This window comes from Pyxicephalus adspersus, chromosome 1 (assembly GCF_032062135.1).
Source record: "Pyxicephalus adspersus chromosome 1, UCB_Pads_2.0, whole genome shotgun sequence".
Lineage (NCBI taxonomy): Eukaryota > Metazoa > Chordata > Amphibia > Anura > Pyxicephalidae > Pyxicephalus > Pyxicephalus adspersus.
The window spans coordinates 163,909,630-163,922,330 of record NC_092858.1 but is presented as its reverse complement, the minus strand read 5'-3'; the positions used below and the strand labels follow the sequence as shown (position 1 = coordinate 163,922,330).

Below are 12,701 nucleotides of genomic sequence, written 5' to 3'. Positions count from 1 at the left end.
ATGATTGCCCTATGTTTGTTGCTCTAGTGGTGAAATGTTTAATAAAGCTGATGAGATGTCTGTATACATGTAACGGTGTTTGTGCCTGGCAAATCGCTGCCTAGGACGAAAAGCTGTAGTTCGGTGGAGGTCACGTCCTCCAACATACCCAGAATCCACGCTCTGTTAGTGCAAAGTGAGGGTTCAGGTTTTATATTGTTTTTTTGTGGGGAAGGTCTAAAACCACAGTAAGCTTTTTATTTCTGTGTTCCTGGTGGTGATTTGTCCCTGTTGTGAACTACTTGTCCGGTTAAACAGTTATTGTTGCAGGAAAGCTTGGATTCCGAGGCATTTGAGAACTGCTGGGTAACAACTCCTAGGCGCAGTTAATAAATGAATGGTCGGTTTGGCAACAACATTTGTTTTTGTATTACCTGGAGTTACAAATTTTGACCCTTAATGTGTATGACCGTATCAAATAATGGAGATTTATTTGAATTTATGGAAGTGTAAAGAACTATAAAATTCTTATTTGTTAATGTCATTTAAGAGCTAGGTGAAAACACATTATCATGGAAACAGGAATTTGACGGGACACAAGCTTGAACACCTTCAGGGGCCTTTAAGCTTCCACATTTCTCTTAGCCCTGGTGTAAAAGTGTGTGTATGTGTTTTATATATATATATATATATATATATGATGCAAACATGATGTATACTGATTTTATAGTTGAACAAAATTTAGCTTTTCAAGTCAGCAATTATATTCATAAGGTTTGTGTATTACAGATTGCTCAAGTATATGTATTTTTTGAAATTTGTAACTTTTTTTTTTATAAGACCAAAATGGTATCTGATTTCTGACTTCTTTATGAAAATACTACTTGTCTGACTACTTTAAAACGTTCAATCTCTGACATGGAACAAAGAGGCAGATTGGTAGTTTTTACTGAAGTCCTAATTTGTTTATTTGTTCTGGGTCAGTAAATTAAGGTATGGAAAATAGAGGGATTAGCATAGAAGCCAGACAACTAGCATCCCTGTTTATGGTAGCAGTCACTGTTTTTTTTAATGGTAAATTTTGTTAGTAATAACATTGTTTATTGCATCTCCATTTATTATATATATCTTTTTTGTTTTGTAGATGATTCACAAGGTCCTTCATCCCTAGGATCTCAGACTGATGCTTCTGCAGCCCCTTCCCAGGGTCCCCCTGGCCCACCGCAAGGTCCTCAAAACCAGGCACATGGTCAACCACAAGGTCCTCCGGGTCCACCACAGGGTCCACCCCAAGGTCCCCCACAGGCTCCACCTCAAGCATCCCATCCAGGACCATCTCAAGGGCCCCAAACAGGGCCATACCAGGGGCCTCCACATGGAGCACCGGGCCCCATTCCAGGGTTGCAAAGCCCTTCAACAGGTCTTCTAGGGGCTAGACCTGGATTAATACCACTTCAGCGACCACCTGGAGTTCCTCCACCTCACATGCAAAGATTCCCTGGAATGCCACACCGCCAGATGCCACCTCACATGGTACACAGAGGTCCTCCTGGGCCAGGCAATTATGGAATGCCCCCACCTCATGGTATGAGAAGTCCTTTTCCACCACAGGGACATTTTGGAAGGGGAGGACCTGGTGGTCCTGAAGATAGAGAAGGCAGGCCATTTAGAAATGAAAGACGTGGCTTTAATCCAGAAAGGGGTGAACGGCATGGATTTAATTCAGAAAGGGGTGACAGACATGGGTTTAATCCTGATCGAAATGATAGGCATCATTTTAATCCCGAGGGAGAGGAGGGATTTGATGCGGAAATGGATGAAGGGACTGAGTTTAACACTGAAATGGAAGAGGAGGAGGGATTTAATGCAGAGATGGATAAGGGACAAGGTTTTAACCCTGACAGGCAAGGGTTCAATCCTGAAAGACCAGGCTTCCGTCCTGACAGGCCAGGATTTCAACCTGACAGACCAGGTTTTAATCCAGAAAGGCCAGGTTTCCACCCAGATAGGAATGAAAGGCCAGGCTTTCATCCTGAAAGAGAACGATTTGGAAGAAGGTCCTTTGGAAATCGTAATGAGGAGGATCGGGAACACTTTGGCGGCCGCTTCGATGACCATGAGAGACCAGGCCGTGGAAGAAGAAACTGGGGCCGAGGAAGTCCAGACCGTGACAGACATAGGGAACCTGAAGGAAGGAGTAGGTGGTCTGGGGGACGAGAGAGAGAACCTCGCAGACCTCTTCTCGATTTTCCTGATAATCGTAAACCTGGTATGGCGGAAAACCACGAACCTCCAAGTGGTAAAGCAGAGCCCAGAGAGCCTGCTCCTGACGCTGCCAAGGAAAAACCTGAACCTTCTGAGAAAAAACCCACTGAAGACAAGACCCCTAAAGCGTCATCACCAACTGATAAAACCGAAAAGGACTCTGAGTCTAAATCCTAAGATGCTCGTTAATGGCTTACCACCACAGACTTTTGCCGGTGAGAGCTTCGGAGTTGTAAATTAGGCTGTAAAATATTTGCTTCCGCTTGTTGACCTCTCTATATAGTTTTTGAAGAATTGTAAACTAATTGGCTTCCCTTCTATTTAAAATGGTTACGAAATACAGTACCATCGTATTAAAGAACAAATGCGCCTCCCATGCTTTGCTGTAACGTTTTGGAATTAGTCATTTTAAAAGTTTACAGCTCATACTTTTTTGTTTCTTTTGTTTTTACTGGGGGAAGAAGCACCTTTAACCTCTTGAAAATAGTAGAGGTGGGTTTTTAATAAACTCTATTTTCGTAACAAATGCGTGTGGTATTCTTGTAATCGAAAAGATCAATTGTTTTTTTTTAGTTACTGTTGAAGCAGACCTAAATTTTATAATAGGTATCTGTGCTCACTTGCATTGAAATGTCAGGCCCTCTTTATGGAAGCTGACTGTGTCAGTTTGCTTGCATCCATGAAAAAATAAAACATTTATTATATGTATGGAAGCAGCCATCTTGTGTAGGACTGGTTAACCAAGATGTTGCTCAGCTGTGTTTAGCAAACGATTTCTTCTGCAAGTCATGCAAATGACTTTGTAACTTGCCCTCAAACAATAAGGGTTGTTCTATATGCTGCTATTTTGAAAGTAAAATTACATTAAATATTTTGTTTTCCTGGCTGCTCCATATCAGCAAATGAATGGCAAATAACTAGCCTGCACATAGAAAGAAGCTCAAAAATGCTTTAAGCACAAAAGGAAATGAACTTTTTTTTTTCTAAACCAGAACTAACAGTAGTTGAAGCTGTGGGTTTAATGTAGTAGTGAGACACAATAGGCCTGATTTAGGAAAGCTCTCCAAGAACAGAGAAGATACACTATCATGGGTAATCCAGTTTTAGCTATTAGATGGTAAATGTTTTCAATCTTGGACCAGATCTATTCTTGCTGGAGATCCATGTTTCGCCCATGATCTATTTTCTCCAGTCTTGTAGTGTTTTTATTAATCAGGCCCAGTGTGTGATTTGGTTTCTGCCTTGCAGTTAAGTTAGATGTCCAATGACACTTGACTAGCTGCTACCCAGGAAGAGAATATGTTGTGGGTTGAATTGGTTGTGACCCCTGGAAGAATTTCTAAAGCCTTTGCTCTATAAGACATGCAGATTGTTTGGACAATGCAGGAGATGAGGACTTCATTGAGGTGTCTCACCAGCATACCTATTATATGGCTACATATAGAAAGATTGCCATACATCTGTTCAACAGATGGAGCGTGTTTTCAAAGATACATGGATTGAATTTATTAAGCACTGGTCCCTAAGGATCACTCTCCAAGGTAACCTTTAGAAACCATATGGGGGGGTCCCCTGGATGGTGGAAAGCCAGAGTTTTACTTCAGCCTCGTAGGTGACCATACCAGTGCTGAGGGTGTACAGGAGGAAACGCTAGATATAGACTGCCACAGATTTACTATTGACATAGAGCGGTCAGGTAAAGTTTTTGCTCTTTAAATGACTTCATGGAGTAACCTGCCAGTTGCCGACAGTCTTGGCCAACCTCCAACATCTAGTCCTATATAAGCTCCCTGGCGTGGGATCCTCTCCTCCTCCTGTGTCACCATCTGTATCTGTTGGCCATTTGAAACCCCTATTTAGTGTACAACACTGTGTAATATGTTGGTGCTATATCAAATCCCATTTAATCCTTGAATGGAAATTTTCTTACTGCACATTGCATGGTGACCTCCCTATAGAATGTTAGGTGTACACCACCTGACCATTTCAGCATAAGGGTGTAAATGTTGTCAAATGCACGTTCACAAACATTTTGATATACAAAGCATGCCTTCCTAGATCAGATTTAGCTTCTTCAATCTACCTGCTTATTGTAGTCATAGTAATCACTAATCAGCTCAGAGGGACAAAAAAAAAAAAAGCTGCTAAACTAATCCACTAAATTGTGACTTCTGCCTATCTCTGCAATGTGAATCACTACATGGGTTTAACAGATTTGTTGATTTTCCACCAAGTAAAAGTTTTTGTATATATAATTTTCATTGGTATGTTTAGCTATTTGCCTTGAAACCAGGAATATTCTGTGAAATATCTTTCCCCTTAACATTGAAGATGTGTTTGGTTCTGACAAAGGTTCAGTGACTGTTGCATAGTTTTCAAAGACTATGCACACACTAGATCAGCCTTTTAACATTGGAGAACCCTTGAAATAACTCATGTCTTCATGGAACCCTGGCTATAATTACTTTACGACCATGTGGTAGTCAGTGGGAAGAATAGCACTCTTACAAAAAGTGAAAGATTTTTGTCTCACTGGAAACTGAAGAGGCACAAAAAGCTGAAGTTAACTGATCCATCCTTGCAGATTAATAAGTTACCAACCTGCAACAACTGTACTCTCCTCTGATGAAGACACAGGTAACAGGTGCCCCTTGCATACCCTAGGTCTCTACATATTACTGAACAGCGCTCATTCTTTCTGATGTCACTGGGAAAATCACAAAAGATCCAGCCAAAGAATTATAATGTGCATCAATGTGCTACACTAGATCTGAAATCGATTGGTATGATTTTAATACTGCAGTGCTTGTATGATGTGGAAAAGCTATTTGCACAATATGTGTCCGACAGGCAGACAAAAGAGTTAGAGGTCCACAGTTATACATCATTTAAATGTGACACATACGGCAAGTCAACAATAGAGAAGACCAGACAGTACAGATTCCTTGCCCTAGACTTATTTTGTCACTGCTTTTGGAATTAGGCAAGTTAGTCCTTTTTAGGAGTCTTAAGTGAAAAGAATGATCACAAAAAGGATGTTTAAGTGTTTTAATATAAAATTACACAATGCCACAGCACTGGAGATCGATTTACTGGAACAGAACCATACTGCAGATATACAACAGAACAAGTGACCAATATGCCGCAGGATAAACTGAATGAACAATGCAACACAAGTTGTTTTACTGGCAAATGCCAACGACTCCACAGGCCAGACGTGACCCAGCATTGCCAGTTATCAGGCTCTCATTGTCCCCTCCTTTTCCCAAGTCATCTTCTTTCTCATGGACCTAAAAAAAAAAAAAAAAAAAAAACACGTTTATTTGAAACCATGCAAAAATATAAAACAAAGAATTTCAAAAGCACAACTACATCCTAAAACTTTTGTCGCATCATATCTTGAACAAGTGGCATGCTTTGGTAATAGACATACCATGCCAAGATTTAAATACTTCAAACCCCCATAGTGAAAACTGCAAATTCAGCCCATCAGCAGACAACAAAAATTACATCTAGAAAAGCTTATTATAGCTAAACTTTGAGAAAATCCATGCTGGTCTCTCCACCTCCCTACCAGACAGCAAGTCTACCCACCAAACACCCATTTCCAATTTGCTAAAATCTACCATTTTTGAAAACCTTACTTCTAGCCATCTTAACAGTATCATTTGCTATCCTAGTTCAGATTGTAAATTGGTCATATGGAGTAATGTATATACAAACATTGCACTTAAACAAAGAAACCAACTGCTCACTTACCACTGCTGTGCGTCCAATGATAGAGTGTGGCCCAGTCAAAGAAATTAGATGATCTTTTATTTCAAAGTCTGCAACTCCATTGGATGCTGTTATATTTCCAAGGTCACCAACATGTCTGCAAAAAACAAACCAGAAGCAAGGATGTCAAATGAAGGCAGTTCCTGTTCTCTGTGTAGTCTATGGCCAACCAAGGATGGAGAAGGGAGCCAGATATGTAGGCACAAAGCTAACACCTTAAATGAGACCACTGAGATTTATAGATGCCATTGCTGACCTCATTCTAAAGAATTACCTCAATGTCTTGATTCCGGTTGTCTCATTGATACATGTGAAACAAGCATGCAGAAAAGTGACAAGTTGTGTGGTAATCAGTTGAACCACCTAAGTCGTGTATTCATTCTGGGTCATTGACTCAGAAGTTCATAAATTCAGAGGATGAGAACATGAACCAGGTCAAAAATGGCAGCTTGTACACCTGAAAGTTCTGCTTTAGGTGTTCCAAGAAAAAAGAAAATAAAGCATAAGAATGCCTGTTATATCACTATGATTTATTAGCTTGGAAATGTGGACCATTGCTATAATCAGCCATCTTGCATGGCATATTCCAATTCTACTTAGAAACATAAACAAGATATTTGACAAAAAGAAAATAGGATTTTGATTGTTGAATAATGTTTAGTCACTCCATTCCAAAAGTACAGAGCAGAACTCCAGGCAAAAAGCTAAAGGGGTAAGTGAGAATTATAGCTTTTATATTAACCCAAAACCATTGACTATAAACAGAGCTTTTTAAAGGCATATCTCCTTGCCAGTGGGCTTCAGGTCTGGCATGCCACATGTAGAGAGTTTATAAATAAAATTGCCCTGTCCATTATTAAAATGCCAACATTATATAGGGGGTGCAAAAAAGCATACAGTTCAATTGGTGGGGATACAGAATGGTGCCAAGTATTGAGGGTTTAGGAGACAACTGGTGGTAAGCTTGAAGGGATGGGCCTTAAAAGCATTTTTTTAAACTATACAGATGTAGGAGCAAGGCTAATAGGACAAGGAGTTACTGAGAGCTGGGGCAGCCCTAGAAAAGTCTTGAAATCACACACTTGATGAGGTTATAAGTGAGGAAGTCATTGGTAGGTCAGACTGTAGAGACAGTAGACTGGTATTCCACTAGCCTGACTCTTCTCTACAATCTAGAGAGGAGGAGGAGGTTACAGTAGTCCAGACAAGAGAAGAGTGTTCAAGAAGACTTTGTCTAAGCTAACAGGGCTGAGGAATGTTAATGTTGATTTACAGGTGGAAGGGGTGGATATGGTTGGAGTGGTACAGTAACTAGACTTATCACTTTATTTCTAAAATAGGTGATATTACTTTAATGCCAACATTCAGTATATCCTGATGCAGTTAGTTTATTAGTTAAAAATGTTTGTCCATTACCTCTCCTCATCATCTGGGCCACCATGTTTCTTGCTGTGGGGGTTGAAGTGTGGACCAGCACTCACACAACCTGTGGAGACAATACACATCCCATACTGTTATGGCTGACCAAGCACAAATTCTAAATAGGCAATGACTTCCAGGTACACAGATTACATGCATTTATAAGAAAAAAAAAAAAAATCCTGTGCCTTTTCTGCATAGAGTACAAAGGCTGGGTAGCAGGTAGCTCATACTAGCAGAATGGCTTTTACTGGAGACTATAGGTTGTAAACCATTCCTGGCTGTGCAGATTTACAAGTCTTGTCAGGTCAACATATGTATTTGTATAAATGTGTGTCCAGAGGTTTCTGAAGGTTTCTGAGGTTAGCTGAAAACCAGTGCAGGATCATCATGGTTATGATCATCCCCCCCCCCCCCCCAAAAAAAAAGTACATTTGTACATACCATTAGTGTTATCTCCAAATGCATGAATATGGAAGCCATGCTTTCCATCAGTCAGACCAGTGATGTTCCCCTTGACAGTTACTGGCCCATCTCCTTCCTATGTTGAAAAATAAACATTTATTCATTTTCTCACAATGTGTGTGTATGTATATGTATATATATATATATATATATAATTATAGTTGAACTATGCACTGAAAATACATATCTGATGTAAACAATTGTCTATGCGTCGATATGATAAGTACAACAAGTCAAAGGGGTGTCCCATTCGCCAAACTCCCATGTCTGGCCCAGAGAGGTAAAGCTTACAAAAGAACCCTTTGTAGCAGTGCATCCATCAACAGGACAAAATGAAGACTGTTAGGATCAGTGTACATTAGCTTTGGGTTCAATTAAGGTCAGATCAATTTGTGCTTTGTGTGGGTTGAACAAATAAGACTAATGTGCACTAGGCTCCTACCAGGCTGCACCACCAGTAACCACATAACATAAAACACCAAGCTCCCAGTAACACCCAATGCACATACAGTCAGGGAAATTTAATATAATTTAGAACTGCCTTAATTTGTGACATATTAATTCAGTCACAAATTAAGGCAGTTCTAAATATAAAAGATTAGGAGACATTTACTACAAGTTCTATTTAAAAATTCATCCTTGAGAGAATAAAACCTTTACCCGACCAGTTCTTTAATGTACATTGCTTGAAGTTTAAATCTTATGAATGATTAGGGTTGTGTTGACAGGCTTTGCAACATTTCAGAGATGATTCAGAATTAGGTATATTAAATGGGCACCTGACTTCCTTACGGTCTGCAGGTCTTGCATTGCCATTGATTTGTATACACTTACAAAGGCCCATCAAAACAAACCTGACATTTGCACAATCTGCAGCTGCAAAGTAGAAAAGTTTGGTCAGAGGGGAGGCAGCGCGATTCATATGCAAATGTATTGTTAATTTCCTTACTAAAATGCTCCCCTTCCACTTATTTTGGTGCACTCAGGAAAAGTGGTGTCGGTGTTTGTGTGGTGCAGATAGCCAATGCAAAAGGAATGGCTGCTTAAGAGTGCATGTAATGCCAAAACTTTTGTAATAATGTACAGTGAGGGTGTTTAAAACCTTGACAAGGTTCTAGTCTTCTCAGCAGATGAATTTACCCAACAGAACACAGCAAAGATTCACCCTGGCTGACCAGAATCAAGACAAAAATGAAAAATTCAAACTGTTAGTCACCAGATTAGCGACATAGCTATTAAAATACAAACAAAGCAATCTATTTCCCCAATGCAGGTTCCTCCGAGGTTATAAAAATGCAGAGTCATTATTACACAACAAATTGTAACTGTCAGCAAACAAGACAACCCAATAACCAGCGTGGTGTCACTTCCAGCTTTACACTGCAAGGAGATCAACCTTGCAGGTCACCAAAATACTCTTAAAGTGGAACCTATGGACCATTTCACACTACAAATTTTGTTTTTTGTCTTGCAATTTACAATAATAAACTCTAAATCGCTTACAGTAAACAACCATACAACACAATGGTGGAATCAAGCCCTTAGTGTGTGTGGGGCAGCAGAATTTGCCATGAAGTCCAGGTCTACAAGGTCTGTTCTCTCTGCAAGTGTCCATTATCTTGTTACTTTGACCATTAGCCAGATGCCAAAGATTATGCAGAGTCCCAAATACATGCAACACATCCATCTGTCAGCACCTGCCTCATCTTCTATCCCCCCCAACCCAACATGCTTCATTGCAGATGGCACTTGCACCATCACAGGGAGATAAACATCAACAAACCAAACTATTGAAAACTTGTGATAACTAGTTATTATTATGTGTGCCCAGCATCATTGTCCTCACATGTTGTGCCACCACTCTTCCACCCTGAGAGAAGAGTTTCTGAACCAAAGATCTGTTGAACCCTGGGGTTCCTCCAGAGGTTGTTAGGGGTTCCTTGAGCAATTTGGACCTCAGGCCAGCAAACTAATACTGTGAGTTTTTATAGTAATTAAAGCAGGGGATCCCCAAGACCTGAAAATGTATTTTAAGGGTTCCTCCATGGGAAAGGCAGACCTAGAACTCTTTTATTAAATAGGAAAATAGCAGGAGCTGAATAGGATTGCCATTAGCTGCAGAACTGAGGAGTTACTGGAGCACTTTCTGGCAATCCATACTAGGGTCATCACATCTGGTGATTATATAGTGATCTTCCCAGTTGGGGTGTCACTCCTGTTTGCAGTACCATGTTTTCGGTTCTGTGCATGGCTTTTTCTAATGCTACAATTCTAGTTGCATACATGCTGTAGTAACCTTTAATGGGAATAAACTAAAGAAGTGGTCCCCAATCTTTTGCAGGTGATGGACCACTAAATGCATGGACTCAACCGCACATGCACAGGAAGCCATGCATCACTCAAAGGGGAAAAAAATTCCCCCAGAGTGATGTCATAATGCCAGAACCCTCCCACTCACCCATCACAGGTCTGAGCCTCCAATGGGAGAGTAGGTGGGTTGTGACCAGAGACAACCCACCCACAGCCCTGAGCCTGCGATATGTAGGGGAGACATGGTCCGCTGCTCTGGCTGGTTCGCCCCCACATGCAGGGTTCTTCTCCTGACCCCGCTGGTGGGGATGCACAGTCCAGAGCCACAGCCCACCAGGGATTGGGGACCTCTGAACTAAAGAATTTTTGTTGTAAAAATTGCCAAAAAACACTACCAGCTACCAAAATATTTTGTTCAGCTATAGAAAAATTATGGTCCCAGAAAAAAAAAAATGCTACCAGGTTCATTATTGCATAAGGTACAGGCCACGCCCCTTCTGCAACCATTAGCTTCTCTGAAAAAGAACATGGAGCTGGTACAATGCCAAGATTCTGCCAGGTATCTCAATTTTTTGGCTGACATTATCCAGTAAAAAGGAGAAAATCTACCTAATAAGGACACAAATACCAGCTGAGTGTAATCCTTTCTTACCCAAAGCCTAAAAACTTTCACCTGGCAATTTACTTCTGGACAAAAAGTCCCAATAGTAGTAGGGAAATCAGCAGATTCCCCACCTGTATAATGCAATGAAAGTGAACTTGGCCCAGGTCATGTGACCTGATACTCCAGCACTCATCCCTTTGACCCAAATTTCTACAACTAACAAGTCCAAAGATCAGCATGTAATAGGTCACAGTCTGCAAATCTCTGACACCCAGCTCTAATCCTTCCATAGTAATTATATAGAAAGCCTCCTGCTACTAGGGGCACCCAAATTAAATATGATTACAAGCCTACAGATGTATATTTCAACATGGAATTCATTCTTTGTTCTAAGCCAAGAAATGGGTGGGGAGCAGCACATTGCCAAGAAAGGATTATTAAACACAGAATAGTCCAGGTTATGTAACCTGCAGCTCAGGTGTACAGGAGGAGCATTAGGTAAGCAGTTAGCACATTGGGTGCAAATGCAATGTTAGAAAAGGTGTTAGAAAAGCAGGACAGCCCAATGACATTTCCTTCCAGAAAGTCAAAAAGAACCACAAGTCCCAGCTATCCCATTTCTGCATGATCACGTGACTTACTCCATACCAGAACCAGAAGTCTCAGCAGCATCACCAATGCAATTCCCCTGACACTCAGAACTGCATTAACTACAACTCCCTGCACCCTTTTCCCTGCATGCCAAGGTCTTATAGAGCACACTGCCCCGAGGCCTACACCCTACTCTGCAGCCCCCGAGCTCCTCCCAGGCCTGTACATGACTCAGCACGTACAGCCAGCCGTGACACAAAGCAGACAGAGCCCGGCTCACGCTCCGGGTAGAGGAGACGATGCTTGCCTGCTCAAAGCGCACCACGCCGGACACCTCCCCGGAGCCCTTCAGTACACAAATAGCCTTCATATCAGTCTGCAGAGTGCGCACTAGGCTGAAGAGGGAGCGGTGACCCTCCTTATATAACCACAGTGACGTCTCTGACTGTGGCAAACACTGACAGCCAATTAGAAGACTACTTCCGGGGGGCGCTGCACAAGTCAGAAACCAATGGAGGGAAGAGTTCGGTGCACGTGAATTGCGCACTGAAGAGAATGACAGCTGACTGTCACTAGGAGAGAAGGGGGCGGAGCTAGCAGTGAGGCGGGAAAGGCTGAATGACTTTACTATCTCTCAACAATATTAATTAGGAAGACTGGCACCTCTATGTGTGCTGGTGACCGTGTCATTTCCGATGGAGACACATTATTTAAGGGGAACATTGTCTAATTGGTGATTGTTCTCTTCTTAGTACAGGAAAATGTCAGAGACTGCATAAACACTACAGGAGGTGGTCAGAGACTGCATAAACATGGTAGTACAGGAGAATGTCAGAGACTGCATAAATACTACAAGAGATGGTCAGAGACTTCATAAATACTACAGGAATGGTCTGAGACTGCAGAAATACTACAGGAGATGGTCAGAGACTGCATAAACACTACAGGAGATAGAGACTGCATAAACACTACAGGAGATAGAGACTGCATAAATACTACAGGAGATAGAGACTGCAGAAATAGTACAGGAGATGGTCAGAGACTGCAGATGGTCAGAGACTGCAGAAATAGTACAGGAGATGGTCAGAGACTGCAGAAATAGTACAGGAGATGGTCAGAGACTGCAGAAATAGTACAGGAGAATGTCAGAGAGTACATCCTTTGTTTATAAGATGGTCAGAGTCTGCATACTTACTACAGAATATGGTCAGAGACTGCAAACATAGTACAGAAGATGATCAGGGACTGCAGACATACTACAGGAGATGGTCAGAGACGGAATTCTTCATAC

The 12,701-nt window shown here is 41.4% G+C and overlaps 2 protein-coding genes across 2 annotated transcripts in view; one reads left to right on the top strand and one right to left on the bottom strand.

Moving 5' to 3' along the window:
• The window catches only part of SCAF4 (SR-related CTD associated factor 4), a 46,875-nt gene extending 44,105 nt beyond the window's left edge, over positions 1-2,770 (top strand). The window contains exon 18 of the mRNA XM_072419314.1: positions 1,124-2,770. Within this exon, the coding sequence (XP_072275415.1) occupies positions 1,124-2,421 (1,298 nt within the window). The 3' untranslated portion in view covers positions 2,422-2,770. The remainder of the gene's footprint in view (positions 1-1,123) is intronic.
• Positions 2,771-5,278: 2,508 nt separating this feature from the next.
• On the bottom strand, positions 5,279-11,873 carry SOD1 (superoxide dismutase 1). Its single transcript, XM_072398146.1, has 5 exons — positions 11,718-11,873; positions 7,885-7,981; positions 7,438-7,507; positions 6,004-6,118; positions 5,279-5,534 (listed from the first exon to the last, which is right to left on the bottom strand). The coding sequence occupies exons 1-5, from the start codon at positions 11,778-11,780 to the stop codon at positions 5,427-5,429; spliced, it is 453 nt and encodes a 150-aa protein (XP_072254247.1). The 5' UTR covers positions 11,781-11,873; the 3' UTR covers positions 5,279-5,426.
• Between the last annotated feature and the right edge of the window lie 828 nt (positions 11,874-12,701).